Source organism: Vulpes lagopus, chromosome 23 (assembly GCF_018345385.1).
Source record: "Vulpes lagopus strain Blue_001 chromosome 23, ASM1834538v1, whole genome shotgun sequence".
NCBI lineage: Eukaryota > Metazoa > Chordata > Mammalia > Carnivora > Canidae > Vulpes > Vulpes lagopus.
Window position 1 is genome coordinate 60,156,278 of NC_054846.1, and position 21,060 is coordinate 60,177,337.

At 43.9% G+C, this 21,060-nt stretch overlaps 1 protein-coding gene and 1 long non-coding RNA gene across 2 annotated transcripts; one reads left to right on the forward strand and one right to left on the reverse strand.

Moving 5' to 3' along the window:
• The first annotated feature begins 2,599 nt into the window (after positions 1–2,599).
• Positions 2,600–13,166, forward strand: AKIRIN1 (akirin 1). The gene is made up of 5 exons (XM_041738840.1): positions 2,600–3,106; positions 6,981–7,121; positions 9,198–9,332; positions 10,942–11,013; positions 11,666–13,166. The coding sequence occupies exons 1-5, from the start codon at positions 2,887–2,889 to the stop codon at positions 11,674–11,676; spliced, it is 579 nt and encodes a 192-aa protein (XP_041594774.1). The 5' UTR covers positions 2,600–2,886; the 3' UTR covers positions 11,677–13,166.
• On the reverse strand, positions 9,603–20,854 carry LOC121481462. Its single transcript, XR_005985294.1, has 3 exons — positions 19,930–20,854; positions 19,496–19,722; positions 9,603–9,949 (listed from the first exon to the last, which is right to left on the reverse strand). It is a non-coding gene; the product is annotated as an uncharacterized LOC121481462 (long non-coding RNA).
• Positions 20,855–21,060: the final 206 nt, after the last annotated feature.

Sequence of the window (21,060 nt, forward strand, 5' to 3'; positions counted from 1 at the left end):
GGGGACCATATCTCTCTTCATACCATAGTAGCTTCAACTGTGATAGCAGAGTGCCTGGTAGTGAGTAATGTATGTATATGTGTGTGCGTGTGTCTGACTGGTCAACTGTCTGGATATGCAAAGCAATGCACACCTTTACTGTGGTAATCCCATAAGGAGACACCACACAGAGTGGTGTGCAGCCTATCTGCTTCCCTCAAGGATATCTCACTGGTTGGGCCACTGTCAACTGCAACTTATAATATAGGATATATCACCTACTTGTTTGGTTTCTGAATCATCTGAATCCACCCTCATTCAGCAATGTGGACTATCAACTTTCAGGGACAGAAAGAACAACCTCAAAATAATTACCATTTATTCATTCAACCAATATTTATCCTATGCCTACCCCCACTGTAGTCAAGCATTGTGCTGGGATGGGGAAACACAGATGAATGAAGACTGGTTATTATTCTCAAGGAACTTAAAGTTTTGATGCACAAATATGTAAACAAATTATAACTTCCTGTTTTAAAACACTATTACAAGGCACACTCAAAGTTTTAAAGGGTCATAGAGGAGAGACTGATTATCAAAGCACTTAGCAAAACCCTAGCTAGAAAAAAATGCTGTTAATGATGACCCAGGGGACACACTTTTCAAACATTCTAAGCTCTAACTTTGGACCACTTTAGACCACAGAAACAATTTACACATTAGACAAGCCCCTTAAAAAAATCACTAGGTTGCTTTTATGTTCTTGGCTTTTATTGGGCATAACAAGACTTATCTATATGGATTTTGCTTTTGCATTTGTTGTTCAAATCTTCTTCATTGCTTTGTTACATCCTTCACTGGTTCCTTTTTTTTTTTTTTTAAGATTTTATTTATTTATTCATGAGAGAGAGAGAGAGAGAGAGAGGCAGAGGCATAGGCAGAGGGAGAAGCAGGCTCCATGCACGGAGCCTGATGTGAGGACTCCATCCCAGGACTCCAGGATCACACCCTGAGCGAAAGGCAGGCACTGAACCGCTGAGCCACCCAGGTGTCTGCATTCACTGGTTCCTAATAAAGTCATGTGAGCAACTACCTTTAGAATTAGAATTTTTAGCTATGAAAAAAAAAAAGTATGGTCTGTCTCCTCTGTTGCAGTAATTCCTTTTAGATGTCACATACGATGTTTCCATTTTTGCCCTGGCAGCCAGGAAGCTCAGAACTGTTTCAGATTCAGTCACAAGTATATTTAACTTTAGGGTAATTGTGATCTCTTCTTTAGTTTGGCTCTAATATTCTATTTCTAGTTTTCTAGCCCATCATAAACCTTCCTTATGTCCTTGTGAAAAAGAAACAGAACAAAATAAACTCGACGTCTGGTATGTTCAGTCATTTTTGAGTTGTTTCTGCTACTTGTCAAAGATAAATACAAAAAAAAAAAAAAAGAAAGAAAGAAAAGAAAAAAACGACCTGTGTTTGGATCTTTAGAAGAGCTGGAGAAACTGGGGGAGATCCAGACAAGGGCAATAGAAAAAGGATAAAGAATGGGACTGAGGTAGTATGACCACATTTTTCAACTCAACTGTTGGGGTACTTTGGCCTGGCATATGGCATATTAGAACAAAGTATCCGAAACTTGAACTGTACTGGGAAACCCCAGAGCTACGTGAAGCCAACAGATCCCAGGAGAAATGGCCATTATTCAACGTATATGAGCAGTTGTAGAAAGGTTTTAACCTTCTTTGGAACCCAGATTCCTTGGTGATCATTTGAAAGCATTTGACCTGCTTCCCAGGAATCCAGAGTGGATCCCTCCTGTTATCTATGCCTCTTTCCAGAATTTATCAAAAAAGCATTTCTTCCTTCCTTCCTTACTCCTTCCTTCCTTCCTTCCTTCCTTCCTTCCTTCCTCCCTCCTTCCTTCCTTCCTTCCTTCCTTCCTTCCTTCCTTCCTTCCTTCCTTCCTTCCTTCCCTTTTTTTGAAAAAGCATTTCACAGCTGTAACGGCTGCGAAGAATTCTCATAGACCCGAGGATGCACTGAGCTGCCAGGTCGGATGCGGAGACTGGTAAATCGGTTGCCAGCTTAAGTTCTTAACACTCTGACACCATTCCAGGATGATTTAAGCCGGGTGTGTGTGTGTGTAACTATTTTGAAGAGCAGACCCCTTTGATGAGCTGCCGGAGATCTGGACCATCCGTCCCCAGATGCACCCTCACAATTCTGCACGCAGTTCCACGCGCTTGGGGGACCCCCCCTTAAAGTCCATCCTCAGATCTCAGGTTCTGCTTAAGCGCAGACTTCCGCGGACTCGGGAAGGCCCTGGAAGACCTTCAGGAACGCCCCTCTCTTCCACCTCGGGGACGAGAGCGGCCTAGATAGAAGGAGCCTTAACGAACCCCAAGCCACGACCCCGCGCCCGCGCCCACGCCTGCGCCCTCGTCAGCCGGGCCTCTCGGGGCGCCCCCTCCCCCACGCCCCTGCCGCGCAGGTGCGAGGCACGCGGGGGCCACCCCGGCGCGGCGGCAAGAGGAGCGTGGGGCACGCGGGGCGGCGGGGGTGGGGGAAGATGGGACCCCGGTAGGGGCGGAGGCGGGGGTGGGGGGCCTTCCCGCGGTTGCTTGGCGACCGAGCTCTCCGCCCAGACCGTTCCAATTCCTCAGCGGGGGCGGGGGAGGCACCGCGGGCCGGAGCGCGGCTGCCGGGCTGCCCAGCGCGGGCCTCTTCCGGCTTTTCCCCCTCCGCCGGGCGGTGGTCGGGGCCCGTGACGTCACAGGGGCGGGGCCAGCGCGGCTGCCGGGTGCTGGCGGCGCCATTGGAGCCGGCTTGGCTTGCGAGCCCCGCTGAGGAGCCGGAGGTTGGGCCGCGGCTGCCTCCGCGTCTGCTCCTGGTCCCCGGCCCGGCGGCGGCATGGCGTGCGGGGCGACGTTGAAGCGGCCCATGGAGTTCGAGGCGGCGCTGCTGAGCCCCGGTTCCCCGAAGCGGCGGCGCTGCGCCCCCCTGCCGGGCCCCACTCCGGGCCTCAGGCCCCCGGACGCCGAGCCGCCGCCGCTGCTCCAGACGCAGCCCCCGCCGCCGGCTCTGCCGCAGCCCGCCCCGCCCGGCAGCGAGCGGCGCCTTCCGACCCCGGGTAACCTGCGTTGCGGGCTTGGCAGGAAGCCAGGCACGGGCATGGGGGTGGGGGTGGGGTGGGTGGGGGTGGGGTGGCTCTGGGCGCCGGGCTCCTTCACCCACAGACCCCTTCTCTAGCGCCGAGAAACGGGAACTGGGGTGCGCCGGGCCTGGTCGCTTCCGGGGATGGAAGACATCTGGGGGGGCGGGGGGGCGGCCCAGTGTCGGTTTTCCGTCTTCCCGGAGCTGTGGAGACCCGCGGGGCGGGCAGCGAGGGCGAGCTGGGAGCACCCCTGGGCGCTCGGGGCCCCTGCTGCCTCCGCGGCCCGGGCCTGCACGGGGCCGCCCGGCAGACCCAGTGGGCCGTGCAAAATGGGATTCTACTCACGAACCCGGCCTGCAGGGTGGGGGCTGGCGGCGGCGGCGTCCTGGGAAGGGGCCTGAGCGCGCGCCCATCGCCGATCGCCGTTCGGCGGCGCTGCCGCGAGACCCGATTTCCCCGAGTCTTGAGGGACCGCAGGCCGTCGCAGAAGTCCCCTCTCAATCTATTTCCAAGGGGCTGGCTGGCGTTCTTTTTTTTATTGTATGGCTATTGTCTTGGCACCATATATGGCTCGGAACGGGCAGGTCGTTAGCCAGAATGTATTTGAGAATCCTTCCAACAGACGCACACATTCCGGAAGCAGGAATTCAGCTCTCGGTCGCAGGGACGCTTTCAAGAAGGATCACACACGTTGGTCGAGGAAAGGGGAGAGCTAGTGTGACTGCAAAGTTAGGGCGGAACTCCCCCCCACCCCATTGTGCAGGAACGGAGGGGGAAAGTGCCGCAGCGTTCATAGGTGGCGGGTTTTAAAGGGCTTCTGGAAATGGGGGAAGGTCCTCAAAAAGGGGCCTCTGCCAAGTTGTTACATTTCTTTGTGTTTTTCTGTTGCTTCAGCCTGAGGATTGCCTCAAAATCGTTCTTTCCTCAACCCTTTTCCAGTTACCTGTGTCTTTGGGGTTTATTCTCCTTTTTTCCTCTGCATATCCATAATGCAGGTTTCTGGCCCTCCTCCTCTCCAAGGGAGATTCCTGCAGTTGCCAGCCAAGCTCCCCCAGACACTGAATCTTTGTCATGTTCACCTCTTCTTTTATCCTGGCCTTCAAAGGATTTATCGGCTATGACCATATGTCTTACTTTAGTCTTTTGCACATTTTTTCCCCCCAGCTATGCTTTTGCTGCTCTTTTTTCTCCAGATCCACCTGGGTGTGCTTGTTATCCTTGCCTTCTTCCATCATGATGTTTTCCCCTTGTATTTGCTAATCCAAATACAGTCATTTCTAAGCAAGTCTTCCATCCATTACCTGACTTAACCCTTCCTCACAAGGAACTCTGTTCTACTTTAAATTCCCGGACCACCACTTGATGTTGCAAAGCCTTAGGTACTGAATGAGATGTTTGCAGCGGTTTTTTTTTTTTTTTTTTTTTTTTTTTTTCTGTAAAGAGCCCTTGAAAAGCAGGGGTCAGGGGCGCTGAGGTGGCCCAGTCGGTTAAGCATCCAGGTCTTGATCCCATGGTCCTGGGTTCAAGCCCCACGTTGGGCTCCACACCAAGCACGGAGCCTACCTAGAAAAAAGAAAAGAGAAGCAGGGAACAAAAATACCCACTTGAAGCAATAATTTTTCTTCTGTTCCTACAGATTCCAAGGATAGTCATCATAATCTTTCTGGATCTCTTCTGCAAAATAGAATTAATACTTGTCCTATCTATCTTGATGGACTTTATGCATATGTTTTGTTTCTTTAGGACTACCCTGTAGACTAATTCTGTTGTAGTTCACATTACAGCAAATGTGTAATAAATGATTGTTGAATGTATTTGGAACCCTCAGTATTGTGGAGTGCAGAAACGGGAATTGCTGTTTTTTTAATCTTAAATTTTATTTTTTGCATAGATCATGCAAACTACTTTCTTGGTTGACAGCTACATTTTAAGCAGAGGAAAACTGCTTGAGCAAAGGCCCGAAAACCCACAAAATTAACGAAGGATAATGTAATATAACTGGGCTGTAGTGGGAGGTAGAACTGGAAACAATTTAGGGCCAAAACTTGGAAGGCATGGAATGCCATGTTGAAGAGTTTGGATTTTGGTCTGTAACAGCTAGGGACCATTGTAGAATTTTGAGGATAGGCTTAGTCTGATATAACCCAGAAGTACAATCCCAAGTAATCATCTGCTGTTAAAAAGAAATTTGCGCTGCTTTTTTTTTTTTTTTTTTTTTTTTTTGTAAGTGGCCTTCTTGGAGAGAGAAATTAAATCTACTTCCTTATTTTTCTCCTGAGCATGCCATATTTAGATTATTGGGCTTGCTAGTCCTTTAACTAGCCTTAAAGTTCTATCTTTCCATTTGTTCACTTCACCATACAGGAGGCAGTTAGAGGTTTATCAAAGACCTTCTGTTCTCATGAGCATTGTCCTCATACTTGTCCTTTCTTGTTTCAAGTCTTTGCAGTTCCTGACATCCTTGTATTGAATCTGGCAAGTAGATGCTTGGAGAATACTACATTTTAAAGATGAAGCAAAGACTTCATAAATTCGGGGATCTTAAAATATGAACTTCCTAGCATTTTTAAGGAAAGGCTTTGCTAATCCTACATTGTTGGTGTGTTTAGGCTGAATATTAGCAGATTTAGTTATGTGTGGAGATACTTTTGAGTTTGTGTCGATTCCTGGGCTGTATGTACTGTCCCTTGTTTTCAAAACTTAACATTTTTAGGGGATCCTTGGGTGGCTCAGCGGTTTAGCACCTGCCTTTGGCCCAGGATGCGATCTTGGAGTCCCGGGATCGAGTCCCACGTCAGGCTTCCGGCATGGAGCCTGCTTCTCCCTCCTCCTGTGTCTCTGCCTCTCTCTCTCTCTCTTTTTCTCTCTTTCCCTCTATCATAAAAAAAAAAAAAAAAAAAAACCTTAACATTTTTATTGAAGAAGTAGGCTAAAGATCCTGAATGACTTTCCAAGGTCATAGGAGGAAGCAAAATGGCATTATTTACAGTTAAAGCCATTAAAAAAAAAAAGATATGTATACTGTGGCAAAGTATACATTAAAATAATGTGAGTGGGGTGGCGATACGATTTTCTGGGTTTTGTTTTTGATAAAGGAGGCTTTATTATCTGGAAAGTGGATACATACTCTACCACAAAAATGAAAACCTTGAAAACCACATCCTTTCAGACTCTGTGTTGTCTCTAGGAATGTACTTGAGAGTGAATTTGTGTGTCCTGGACTCCCTTCAATAGCGTTAGCAAATTTGGTTTATGATTACTTTGACTCAGAGAAGTAATCTGAGTCCTATCAAGTATAGCCTCTCGGCAGGATCAGAAAGTTCTTTTCTATGCCCTGATCATCAGTTCCAGGAAATAAATCTCCAGTCTCCCCATGGTCAGTGTCCAGGAGGTGACCATATCGTGATTTCTGCTGTCCTCTACCCTAAAGATCTTGAGTCCCAAATGGAACAAGACCTTTATTTTTAGAAAGCCTCGGGTGGTCAGAAAATTACCCCAATACACTAGTTTGTGCAATTGTGCAGCTTAACATAGATCAAAAATAGCTTCCTATTAGGTGAAGGATGTGTTTTTTGTTTTGCTGTAAATTGTGCTAATGAAGGCCAGATACACGGTTTGCTTTAGGATTGTCACAGCAAAACAAGCACGGGGAATTATCTGGAGGGTTTATGCTAAAATAGCTGCTCTTTCATGTATTGTTGAAATAGTAGTAAGGGCACACTGGGGTTTATAGGAGGAGTGCTTTACTCAGTGTAAGCATTTTTCTTGCTAATATTAATAACATGGGGGATGGGACAAGTTTGAAGACATGACACAAGTGAATGCTCAAATGTGTTTCTTTTTTTATTAGAACAAATCTTTCAGAACATAAAACAAGAATATAGTCGTTATCAGAGGTGGAGACATTTAGAAGTTGTTCTTAATCAGAGTGAAGCTTGTACTTCAGAAAGTCAGCCTCATTCCTCAGCACTCACAGCACCTAGTTCTCCAGGTAAGCAAGCATTAGTGTGGACAGACCAACCATTCAAGAGTTTCTAAATGGTACACTTGTTGTGAAGAACCCTGGGTGTTGTATGTAAGTGATGAGTCACTAAATTCTATGCTTGAAACTAATATTATACTGTACGTTACCTAACTGGAATTTAAATAAAAATTTGAAAAGGTTTCTGAATGGTTCTTAAAATGATGGTTTCCTGATCCAGAATGGATTTCATCTAAAGTAATAAAATAGGTAAAATATACACATTGTATTACTATTCATAAATACTTTTGGAACCATAGAGTCATGAAATTGGGAAAAATTTTGATTGGCTTTGATTTGCTTTGATTTGGCTTCCATGCACCCAGTATAGAAGTACCCTCTGTAACTAATATCTTAGCCATTAGATTAGCCACTTGTGGCTATTTAATTAAAATTTAGTAAAATTTAACATTTAGTTTCTTGGATGCAGTAGCCAAATTTCAAGTGCTTGGTAGCCACATGTAGTTCTTGTATTAGCACAGCTATGGGACAGTTCTATCATTGCCCACATTTGTGTGACAGCAGTGCTCTGTAACATTGACAGGTGGTCAGAGAGGATGTGCTCAAAAATAGAATCTCAGGGTTGGAGAGAATCTTCATAGTCACATAGTTCAGCCACCAGTCTTGCCTGCCATATCCCTGCAAATAGTCAAGAGGCCAGTGCACAAACATCTCCATTGGTGGAGAACTCTGTCCTTTATCAGTAAAGAACTTTATTTCCTCACAAAATATTCTACTTTTTAATAGTTCTGAGAGTTAAAAATTATCTTGATTAAAAATTATTGCCTTACAGAACACAGATTGTGTTGGCCAGGAGCTAGGGAGAGAAGAGAATGGGGGAAAACTGCTAAATAGTAAGGGGTGTTACTTTGGAGTGGTGGAAGTATTTTGAAATTAGATAAATGTGGTGGTACAAAATTGTGAGTATACTAAATTATACTGAATTGTTCACTTTAAAATGATTCATTTTATATGAATTTCACCTCAAATAATTAAAAATTTTTGTGACTCAAAGGTCTTGGCTCTAGGAATAGCACCCTTTAATTGTTCTTGTGTGTTCATGAGTGATAGACCTTTTAGTGGTAATAGTTAGCAAGTCTCTCCTTAATATTCTTTTTTTTTCTCCTTAATATTCTTTTGAGATTTTAGTATTAGAATTTTGAAGTAATAGAATATGATACGGGTACAAAGAAACAATATAATGATGATTGGGTAGGGATTCCTGGGTGGCGCAGCGGTTGGCGCCTGCCTTTGGCCCAGAGCGCAATCCTGGAGACCCGGGATCAAATCCCACGTCAGGCTCCCGGTGCATGGAACCTGCTTCTCCCTCTGCCTGTGTCTCTGCCTCTTTCTCTATCTGTGTGTGACTGTCATAAAAAAAAAAAAAAAAAAAAAAAGAAATGATGACTGGGTAGAACTAAGAAGAAGAAGAAAAGATGGCCAGGCCCTAACCTAGAATTAAATCAGAATGTGTATCATGTTTTTTGAATTCTACAGATAATTATGATGCACCTCAGTTAAACATAGGTTTACATAATCACCAAGGATTTGGGTAATTCTCTAAATCTACTTTCTCTAATCCAGAGTAGAGGCTTTATTTACTTTTTGTTCTTGTTCTTTACCAAATGACTATTGAGTATGGGCTCACATTGTTATGGCATCAGAACTGTTTTTCTGTATGCAGTTCAGCTAGCACACCTGGCTACACATTGTTTCTACTTCTCAATTTACCTTTTGACCTGACTTTGTAAAATTAATGGCAGAAGTTCAGAGAATTTTGTGAAATATTCCTTGTAGAGTTGTGAAAAATGCTATTCTTCTGAGTTTTTGTATCCTAGGACTGTTTGCATAAAGTTATTAACTCTGAACCTTAGAACTATAATGTATTATTTAAACTGAATTTGTCTTGGGGTGTGTGGTTGGCTCAGTAGGTAGAAACATGTGATTCTTAATCTCGGGGTTGTGAGTTTGAGTCCCACATTGGGTGTGGAGATTACTTAAAATCTTTAAAAAACAAACAAACAACTAGATTTGTCTTTTGGCCAGGTTCCTCCTGGATGAAGAAGGACCAGCCCACCTTTACCCTCCGACAAGTTGGAATAATATGTGAGCGTCTCTTAAAAGACTATGAAGATAAAATTCGGGAGGAGTATGAGCAAATCCTCAATACCAAACTAGCAGGTAGGCTGAGGCAATGGCTGTGCCATTGATAATAGGGTTTGGTAGATAATAAGGTTCAGTCAGATGGTGACTTAGAAAAAGAGGACTTCATGCAAGAAGGTTTAATGAGTTGTGAATAATAAGTTACTCTCTGGTGATTTTTTTTTTAATTTTTATTTATTTATGATAGTCACATAGAGAGAGAGAGGCAGAGACACAGGCAGAAGGAGAAGCAGGCTCCATGCACCAGAAGCCTGACGTGGGATTCGATCCCGGATCTCCAGGATCGCGCCCTGGGCCAAAGGCAGGCGCCAAACCGCTGCGCCACCCAGGGATCCCTCTCTGGTGATTCTAAACATTTTATTTATACATTATATGGAAGGATTTTTCATTTACATTTCTGAAACCAGATAAACCAAGCTCTTCTTCTGAGACTTTTCCATACGAATGAACTGCAGTGAGCAGTTAATTTGGGCTAACGAGTATATTCAACATGATCAGACTTCCTGACGGTAGTCACTTTTTGGATGTACGAAGTCCAGCATTCTGTGATTTGGAGATCATTAGTTTGGAAAGCATAGCTCAGGTTGGAACAAAGGGAGTTGACACAAGTAGAGCCTTTTGTGAAAGGAAGAGACCTGGACAGGAATAGAAAGTAGTACTCATTTAGTGAAAGTAGATAATGTTGTGATGAGAGAGAGGGGTTTTAGGCAACAACTTCCTGCAACAGTATTTTCTAATCTGGTGATCCATATCACATGATTCCTCAAATTGATAGAAAGTCTATTCTAAATTGAGAACTATGGGCAGCCCCAGTGGTGCAGGGGTTTAGCGCTGCCTGCAGCCCGGGGCATGATCCTGGAGACCCTGGATCTCTGTGTGGAGCCTGCTTCTCCCTCTGCCTGTGTCTCTGCCTCTCTCTCTCTGTGTCTCTCTCATGAATAAATAAAATCTTAAAAAAAAAATAAATTGAGAACTATTGGTTTAACAACAGTTAAATGGGTTTCTTTATAGTCGAACTTCTTTGATCCTTTAATATACTAATAGTGGGTATTAAAACAAGAAGCTCCAGTATACCATTTCCTCTATCCTGGCTCCACCCCAAAGTTGTTCTCTTGGCTCTAAGTCACTTCTCTGTTCATGGATGTCAGACTACCTGATATCTTTTGTACTGAGTTTCCCTTTAGAAGTTAGTTCTGTGGAACTGTTTATAATTAGGGAGTGTGAAATTTTCTCCACTTTCTAGCCATCCCACTTCTTTTACTCAGTGTGTCTGTTGAGATTTATAGCAAGGATAGCAATGCAGAAAAGATCTTCAAGCTTTTATGTCCTATAGAGTTCCTAAAATTTGTTGGCTTGTAGTACTGAGCAAGTCAACCCTTAGTAGGGGATGAAATAACAGCAGGGCGAGATTAGGAAAATATAATATTATAGATCAGTGACCAATCTAGGAGCCAGGGATTTGGCTCTGGGATCTAAGAGGAAGTAACAGATCTCAGAGCGGCTGTTATAAGGAGGGTCTGAGAGTGGATCATTTAAACTGGAAAACTAGATGTGATCCTGACACTTGATTCTTGAAAAAACCAGGGGAGAATTCTGGGGATAGTATATACTGTCTTTCCCCTTACAGAACAATATGAATCTTTTGTGAAATTCACACATGATCAGATTATGCGACGATATGGGACAAGGCCAACAAGCTGTAAGTATTGCCAAGTTTTTCTTTGAATTTTCCAACTTCCAAGAGCAAGATGTTGACACTGAATACTTTGTCTCCTGAGAGCAAAAAACCCCTGTGAAGTAATGTTAGTAATAGCTAACATTAAAAAAAAAAAAGCATGCCCAGCATCGTGCTAAGCCTTTTAAATCCTCATGAAATTTATTTAATCTATAATAACCCTTTGAGGGAGGAAGTATCGTTGGACCCATTTTACAGGTAAGGATAGTGCTTAAGGAGGTTAAATAATTTGTCCAGCTCATAAAGCTAGTGGTTCAGCCAGGACTGAAACCTAAATAGTTTGACTGCAATACCAGTTTGTTACATGGCTTTTCCTCCAGGAAAGTAGTTTCAATTATTTACGAAAGTTAATTCCTTAGGGTAGGTTATCAAGTGTGTGGTCAGATTTCTTAATTCTAGACATCTTGGAACTACCAGTTACTCAAAGCATAAAATAATAAATAGCTGTTTATCTAAACTGAAGTGGAGTCAAGTTTCTTAAATTCTGGGAAACCTAAGACATTTTAAGTGTTGACTTACGTTCTCCACATTTATCACATTTCCCATTGGTTAATATTTTTAAAAAGCATGGCACTGTATTTTTAGTAAACTCTTATTTTTTTTTCTTAATTTATAGACGTGTCCTGAAGCTTTCTTGCATATCTGGGTACCAGGTTTGACCTCAAGAGATGGCTGCTGTACACTTTTTGCAACTGGTTTGATATCACATTTCAGCTCCAACTTTGCATCCTGAGAACACTTAAACGTTTCTGCAGGTCCATTTTATACAACTTGAAAGACCTTAAAACTTTCTGGTTGCCACAAGCATATCTTTCTTTTCTGCTCATCCAATAAACAGCTGTGCCCTACTGTGATAGATTTTCCAAACAAAAATACCTGGAGCAGCAGTTTAGTAAAATATGCCCTCAGTGGCACTCAACAAATGGAGTTTCCCCAAGCACAGTTCTGTAAGAAGTGTGTGTGAGAGTGTGTGTATATGTGTGTGTGTGTATTTTAAGTTATTATTTGTATTGTGCAAATTTTTTTGATCTTGGGGATTCTGGCTGTGAATTTGATGCACGACAATTATGGTTAAAAACATTCGCTTGGTCTACAGAAGATCATTAATGTTTTGTGACCATATAAGTTGTAACGGTGGATTGTTTTATGTGTAGGTATTATTGTTAAATACAGGGACTGTTTCCAGGCACAGAATATGAATCATAAGTTAGGATGGACATTAGATGTGATTATGATGACATAACAAAGGTCTGTGGTCCTAGGTCTACAAATGCGTGGTGAGGAATTAGGACAAACTGGAGACGGGCCGTTTGACACATGGACTGCCTAGCCGTGTTGAAAAATACTTTGACTCCAAGCCTTAAAATACCCACGTGGAGTCTGTGCTCACCTCATTCACACAGAGAGCTCCCTGGACACTGAACCTCTAAAAAGAAAAAGTCTGCCCTGGAGCAGGAGCATCAGGGTTTGCTTGGGAGCACAACATAGGTGAGCAAGGGGCGGGGCCAGCCCCTGGTGGCACTGCTACTTGTGAGGAGCCACTTCGCCTTTGTATCGGTTATTAAAAACAGAATTTGGATCCTTTGGTCAGGCTCCCCCAAATTCTTTTTAAAAAGTGACCATGTTCAACTGCTTGAGCTTTGTTTTGGCAACCCCCTGCCCAAAGTTGCTTACAGACTGTTCTTCACCTTGTTTCCAAGGCTGTGGAACAGAAAGTAGCCTCTGTTTTGAGGAGGTGGAAGTTTATTTTTTACTGTGACTTGTTCAGGACCACATTTTACAAAATGCCTTGTTTCCTTTATTATTGTTTCTGGAAAGGAAAGTTCTATTAAAATTGTTTTAGTTTGAATATAGAATAGTTTTATTAATTAGGGCTTATTTTGAAAAATTCTGAGTTTAATTCAAATGTATGCCAGTACCTTCCAAAGTAAGGTAATATTCAGAGACAGTTCTGATCAGATGGCTTAGAGAAATTTTGGGATATTCATATTCGAAGATTCCTTATTAATGAATGTCTTTGACTTAAATCTAACCAAAAACTGCAACATTATTCTTTGTACATTTTCATTATGTAGTGTTAACAAGCTTAGTTGCAAACAAATAAAATACTTAAGCTATTTGTTTACCTTGCCTTCTTAATACTGTGATAATGTTTATTTATTCAAATAATTTATGTGAGGCTGCTATAACCATTTCCCTAGCAAAACATTACACTTAAGATTTATAGACTTTAAAAAGCCCATCAGTGATCTTTAAATAATTAAAGAATTATTTTACTTCATATTTGAAGGGCAGATTGTTTCATCTCTTCTTTTTCCAGGGTAGTCCCTTGTTCCTGGAAGGAGGAGCATAGCAGTGGCTGTCATGGGAGTGGCCTTAGAGTGAGATAGGCACACCAAAACAAGGGAAGGGCAGCTGTGGGGGCCATCATGAGTCATGAAGGATGGATCAGGAATGGGCAATGCTGTACTGACATCTTGTTACAGAATAGAATCAGTGTGATGTGGGGCAAGTGTCAGCCCCATTCTTACTAAATGGCTTCTGGCTGGGAGGTAGAGTAGGTTTCTATAAGGAAAATTATAGACACTCACTGCACCTGGTGGTGTTAGGCTATTACGATATGGTTGCCCTTTGGGGCCATAAAGTAAGACCACACCACCAGTGGCTGGGTTTTGGAATCTCCTCAAAAGGGACTAGAGATGTTTGTTTAGTGTTTTATCTAGAGAAGAGACCGTTCTTAGGACAGAAAATAGGGACCTGTAATGTAGGCCTTAGACTAGCAAAAGGAGTTTTTCCCTGGACCTTGATTCCTAGAGTTGAACTTAGGGGCATTCCCGGGGTAGGGAAGTGCCTTTGTCCCATGGAGGTAGGTCAATGCTCAGGGAAGAAGTCAACCTACAGAGACCTATAAGGATAGGCCAGGACCTGGGGTCTTAGAACAGCCACATCTACTGACCTAGTTAAAATTTTTTTGTTTTAATGATATTTGTTTGTTATCCTCTTTTGGTAAAATCTTAAGCTTAAGGAGAATAAAAGGAGTGGGTGTTCAAGCTTAGGTCAGAGGTAGATGAAGTTCCTGAGGCAGATAATTGTTAAGAGCTCCCCAAGGAGAAGAACATCTGGGAATACAAGAATTTGAGCCAACCTCTCACACGTGGTGAATCTTCTCTGCCTGCCAGGGAGGTTGGGTTGGCTGTGTAGTAGTTAAAGGAACGGCCTTTGGATGTGTGTAGCCCTAGAGTTTAGTTTGCTACGTGAGCCTTGCCAAGCTACTGAAACTTGTGAGCCATAGTTTTCTTGTCTGTAAAATGAGGGTTAATTGTATGTACATCACTGGGTTTTGTTTTCAAATGCGAGATTAAGTTCAATAGCCCATGTAAAGAAAGCACAGCCTGGGACACGAGATATGCATTTGACACTGTTACATGGGGGGGGGGGGGGGGGTTCTTTACAGTGGTCTTCATTAGATCTGAAAGCCAAACATTCCTTTCTGCAGCAGCAGTTCTCAACTTTCCAGTCTGAATAGCCCTTTGTTAACATCAGAATCTCACATCCTCTAATTAGAATTTGTACTTTTCAAGTGTTTGACTAAGAAAACAATAAAAGATGAATGACCGATGAATTCAGTAATGCCTTTCGGTGAATCTGTATTTTGTTATTCACCCTAGCAGGGGTCAGAAACTAAGGCCTGGTTTTGTAAATAAAGTTATATTCAAACACTGCCACACCTGTTTGCTTGCATCTGTGGCTGCTTTCACAGTCTGCAGCTCCAGAAAGGTAGTATGGGCCACGGAATTGAAGATAACTGGCCCTTCGCACAAAAGTTTGTGAGCCCTTGGCACTGTAGCATTGATACACATTTGAAAAACTCACAGGCAAACTTGGTGCATCATGGATTGGTGGACAAGTACCTTTAATTTGTCATTTCTGGGGGAGTTACACATCAGGTTGTGGCATGATTAAAAAAAAAAAAATCCTGTGCTTAGAAATGAAAACTGATAGTCAAAGTGAGTATCTTACAGAAAAATCCAATGAAGTTTTCAAAGCAAGGATTCTCAAGGATGGGGATAGGAAACCTGCTTGGGCAGGGGGAGGGGGTGATTAGTATGAGTTTTATTTTTGGCAAATTTATTTTGAAATTTTAGATACAAAAGTGGGTGTTAAGAATTTTATGTTATTAGAAGATCGTTTTTTTTGTTTTGTTTTTTGAAGATCGTTTGTTAAGTATTACTCTTTAAGGAACAGTGACTTCAGTGCTGCTGGGGTGATTATTTCCTTGAAAATGGCCTCAGAGGTGCTATAGTCCACAGCTAAACTGGACCTTGAATAATTTTGATACCTTAAGGAAGAAGCAAGTTTACCTACGGAAAAATCTCCACCTACTTACCCCAAATGATACCTTGAAAAAGCACTTCATTATGAAGATTACCTAAATTTGCCTAAAATTTAAGCACCTGAAGTCTGGGTCTCTACTGATTGTTGCTTATAGTGTCTTGTCTCTTTATGTGCCAGGTTACTGTGAGCTGGATACTATATTTGAGCAATTGTAGGGATAAACAGGACAAGGATGAGGCATCTACCCTTACAAAGAATTCTGGTTTCCTGTGCTGAAGATGCTACTACACCTTAGCTCAGATTGAAGGCTGGAGGTACTCTAGATCTAGATGGCACACAACCAGGTCCATGTGAAAACTGGTTTACTTGTGTTTCACTTTTATCTTGAAAGTGTAATACTTTGGAATCTCAGCTTAAAGAGTTTGTGATGGGGGTTTCCACCTTCAGCTGGCTTTAGATTTTGATTTTTGTCCCGCTCAGTCTGAGACTTCTGGAAAATGCACTGCAGGCATCCAGGGACTTCCAGACTGGCAAATAAATGCCTTAACAATGCAGCTTTCAGTTTGAGGTTCTCTGGGTTCTCAAACTTTGGCTCAGTAATTCCTTATCCTTTTTATGCTTTTAAGAAAAATAATTTTTCAACTGCTTTTTAGTTGACCTTAGTAATAGGCTGATCCACACTTCCCCATGCTCTATTTCTAGAAGTTCAAATCCTATGTGTTTTTGGTCTCATCAGAGCTTTGGTGAAGATGCTTAACCTGGCTTGGTACCCAACATGCCTTCATGTTAGTGGGAGACAAGTAGGGAAAGATATGTTTATATTGGATTTGAGTATTTTCCCAATCATTCGGCAAATGTTACTTGTGTCTTCTGAGTTCTTTATTGTGGAGGGCAGGTATTTGAGTTTTTAAAGCCTGACAAGCTTGTTTTATTTTTTAAAGATTTATTATTTTAGAGAGAACGGGGGTGGCGGGCAAAGGGAGACAAGCTCTAGCCGACTCCCCAAGCAGCATGGAGCACAACACAGGGCTGGATCTCATGACCCTGAGATCATGAAATCAGGCTGGAATCAAGAGTCAGAGGCTTAACCAACTTAGCCACCCAAGCGTCCCTAGCCTGAAAAATTTTGTAAGTAGCCCTAGTCTGTCTTACACCCTCAGTACCTGACTTGGAACTAACATACATAAATAAATATACTTAGGCATTGCGATCTTGACCCCTGAGATGGGGGCTCAGTCTAGTGAGGAACACAAACAGGTGAGGTAAAAGTTGCTGAGTAGTTGTGTGAATGGTACAGATAATGGTCTAAGGAACAGATGGTACTTAGCAGTGGTGTTCCAGGAAGTTTTCATTTGGGGAGGCAGAGTTGGAGCAAAGTTTCAAAAGGATGAATAAGGTTCAGGCAAAAGTAGGAATTGGCAAGGCATCTGGGTGGCTCGGCGGGGTAAGTGTCTGCCTTCTTCTGCTCAGGTCATGATCCCAGGGACCTGGGATGGAGCCCTGAGTTGGGAACCCTGCTCAGCAGGGAATCTGTTTCTCCCTCCCTCAGCCCTTTCCCCTGCTCATGCTCGCTTTCTCTCAAAAATCTTTAAAAAAAAAAAAAAAAAAAGGAATTGGGGCTTGAAATGAGCAAAGGCAGGGAGGTGGAAAGTCATGGTGGTGTGTAGGGAGGACATTCTTGTTTAGCCAGAGTAGGAAATCTTGTAGATCCTGGGAAAGAGAGCCTGAAGCTAGGTAGCAGAGGCTAGATAATGAAGGGTTTTGGCTACTAGGCATTTAGCTATTAATCTGTGGGAATCTGGAGACTTTTGGGGAAACGAATTCAGGGGTAAATACAAGAGAGAAGGAAATACCACACCATAGAACAGATTGACCAGTTAAAGAGCCTCTTTTTTGTCTCATCAGAGATAACCAAGGCCTGTACGTTGGGAAGGATGATTAAACATGGCTCTGGCTTTGCCTAGCTAAGAAGATGCTTGAAGGATCTCTGGTCTCCTTTTCCCTCTTCACACAGACACACTTTGAAAGATCCTTTTTGTTTTGGCTTGTCTTTGCCCTTCACTTAATCTAGCCCAGTTCCGCTGCTGCTGCTGCTGCTGCTGCTGCTGCTTAGTTTTATTTGCATAGCTTCTCTTTACCTGCTCTTAAAAGCACTGGTTAGTTCTTGAATGAATTACTGATTTTCCTCAAACTGTCCTCACCGCCAACTCTGTGTCATTTTTTTTTTTTTTTTCTCTCTGTGTCATTTTTAATGGTGCTCTTGCTGTTCCTCTGCGTGGAATTAAAGCTCTTCTCACTTGACAACTGTCTGCTCAAGTGGCTCTTGTCCTTCTCCCTTGCTCTCCCTGCTCCCTCCCTAACAGGTAAGAGTTACCTGTTCATCTGATACATATTAATTGAGCACCTACTGTTTGCCAAGTACTGTTCTGAACACTAGCAGTGGATCACTGAGCTGGACAAAGTTCTTGCTCATATACTTCAATTCTTATGAGGCAAGACAGGCAATCTAGCAAAACAAGTTAATCCAAGATTTAAAGGTGTTTAAAGAAAATAAAATGGTAATGAGAGTAACTAGATGCCTAAATTGGACTGTAAGGAAGACCTTTCTGAGGCATACTCTTACGCAGTTCCTTGTCTTGATATAAAGTTATATAATGCATTTATGTGTCTACATCACTCTTCCACTATACTGAGCAATTAGTAGCACCTTGAGCTATTCTCTATTTTTTTTAAGATTTATTTTTTTTAAAGGTATTTTTTATTTATTTATGATAGTCACAGAGAGAGAGAGAGAGAGAGAGAGGCAGAGACATAGGCAGAGGGAGAAGCAGGCTCCATGCACCGGGAGCCCGATGTGGGATTCAATCCCGGGTCTCCAGGATCGCGCCCTGGGCCAAAGGCAGGCGCCAAACCGCTGCACCACCTAGGGATACTCTGGTTTCTCTTCAGATCGAATAAATCTTTCGCCTTTTTTTAAGATTTAAAAAAAACGTAGGGACGCCTACCTGGGTGGTTCAGTGGTTGAGTGTCTGTCTACCTTTGCCTCAGGGCGTGATCCCGGGGGTCCTGGGATTGAGTCCCACATCAGGCTCCCCGCGGGGAGCTTGCCTACCCTCTGCCTATGTTTTTGCCTCTCTCTGTATGTCTCTCATGAATAAGTAAAATCTTTAAAATAAAACTTTAAAGTCTCTACACTTAACATGGGGCTCAAACTCACAACCCTCAGCTGAAGAGTCCATGATCCGTCCACTGAGAAAGCCAGGCCCCCCTCTATTCTTGCCTCTTAAATGAGTAACTAAATGAATTATGTGGTTACTCCCTTTTTCCCCCTCAGCGCACTACCTGAAACTCTTTTCCCTTAACTCTCAGATCAAATTATTTTTTTAGATTATTTACTTATTTATAATAGCACAAGCAGGGGGAGTGGCAGGGAGAGGGAGAAGCAGGCTCCCCACTGAGCAAGGAGCTTGATCCCAGGACCTGGGGATCATGACCTGAACCAAAGGCAGATGCCCCACCCTCTGAGCCACACAGGTGGCCCTCAGATCTGATAATTTTAACCTTCTGCAGGTTGTCTCTCTGCAGCCAGGGTTAAGAGAACTGCACTCCTTATCCTAGAAAAACTCAGTCTGTAGGCAGAAATATGAAAAAACTTGCTCTGGTAAGTGTTCTGTGCATCTGGATAGAGAGATGAGGGTGTTTCCTGGGGAAGGCTACACAGCTGCCCTGGCAGATTCCCTGCAGGTAGTTTAATCACCTGACCTGTTCTCAGAAAGGCTGACTCATTAATACAGCTGTATTGGTCTATAAAACCAGACTCCACTGTGTTATTTTTTTCAATTTTAGGTAGGTTCTGTGCCCAACGTGGGGCCTGACCTCATGACCCTGAGATGGAGTTCCATGCCCTACTGAGCCAGCCAGGCACCCCTCCAGTGTGTTAATTTGAGTGCAGCAGCCTACCCCATTGGCTTTAACAGTGTGTTTTTGTCATATAATCATACTACTTGGGAAGCCTTATTAAAGTCAGAATGAGGGGAGTTAATAATAGGGATGGAATGTTTACCAACATCAGATTACCCCTGCCATGGTGAAGCAGGCACAGCCTTCCCACCTCAATTATGCTTCTTTAGTTCCTGATCCTTCTGCATCTTCAACTTGGTATCTCCTCCACCCCAGTCAGCATTCTTCTTTAAATGATCACTGTAGGGATCCCTGGGTGGCTCAGCGGTTTAGCCCCTGCCTTCACCCAGGGCGTGATCCTGGGGTCCTAGGATCAAGCCTGCTTCTCCCTCTGCCTGTGTCTCTGCCTCTGTAGGATTCTCATGAATAAATAAAATCCTTAAAAAAAAAAAAAAAAAAAAGATCACTGTAGTCTCCAGTATATTCCAAGCATTAGTGCTTTTTTTTTTTTTTTTTTTTTTAGTTTATTTTTTACAGTCCTCTACATCCAACAGGGGGCTGGAACTCAGGGGCCCCATGCTCCACGACGGAGCCAGCCAGGTGCCTTGGCCTTAGTCTCCATTACTTTAGGATCACTTTGCTTACTGGCTTTTTTTGGTATTCATCCTGTAGCTGGAGGCTTGAGGGGTGAATCTTCCCTGGATGTGTTAGGGCCCTCAGGCCACCCACAGGTGTGCTCAGGTCTGCAGCAGTGGCAGCAGACGCAGGTCTGAAGCTCCCCTGTGCGAAGCCATCTGGGTGGGCCTACCGGTCAGAAGAGTTAAGGCTTTTCTCAGGATACAGCTGAGTCAAGTGTGTCAAGAGGAGGGCACTCTGGAGGTCAAGGACGGAAGTCCCCCGTGGGGAGACCGGCGGGGTCCTCTGCGAGGCCTGTGGCCACAGTCTGCGGTCACCGGGCCGTCCCCGCGCAGGACCTGGGGGCCGGGCACTGCCGCCGCACAGCCGCAGTCCACTCGGTCTCCGCGCCTCGCTTCCCAGACACCGCGTGGCAGCGCCGCCTCGCTTCTGCGTATTAAGTTCTTCCAGGTCCTTGTAAAAACCACACTTCCCCGAGGCAGAGAATCCGCGCAGAAAGGCAAATGTTAGGGAAACGAAGGGCGTGGGAGGGCCGCGGCCTCCGCCACCCAAGGTCGGGGGGCACGTCACCTGTCACGTGAAGCGCAAACGTCCGAACGGGAGCGCGTGCTCACCATAGCGACGGCGCAGACTCAGTTCTGGAGTGGGAATTCTGGGAGTTGTAGTTTTCCAGGATTCGCAGTAGAGGAGGACCCGCCCCCGACATCCTTATGCACCGTGTGGACACGGGGGTGTCTGCGCTGTCAAGTGGAGGGGGCCGGCGTGTCAACAGTTAACAGCATCTATAACAGAAGGCTACAGGGCTGGCGGGACTTCAAGAAAGGCCTAGGAGGGGATCCCTGGATGGCTCAGTGGTTTGGCGCCTGCCTTTGGCCCAGGGCGCGATCCTGGGGTCACAGAATCGAGTCCCACGTCGGGCTCCCGGCATGGAGCCTGCTTCTCCCTCCTCCTGTGTCTCTGCCTCTCTCTATATATACATAGATATATATCTATATCTATCATGAATAAATAAATAAATCTTTTTATAAAATCAGTTGAAAAAAAAAAAAGGTCTAGGAAAATGCCTGAGGAATTTTGGGAAGCTTTCACCAGAAAACGCTCCATAAATGGTCTGCACAGATTAGGTATCCGCCTGGGAGA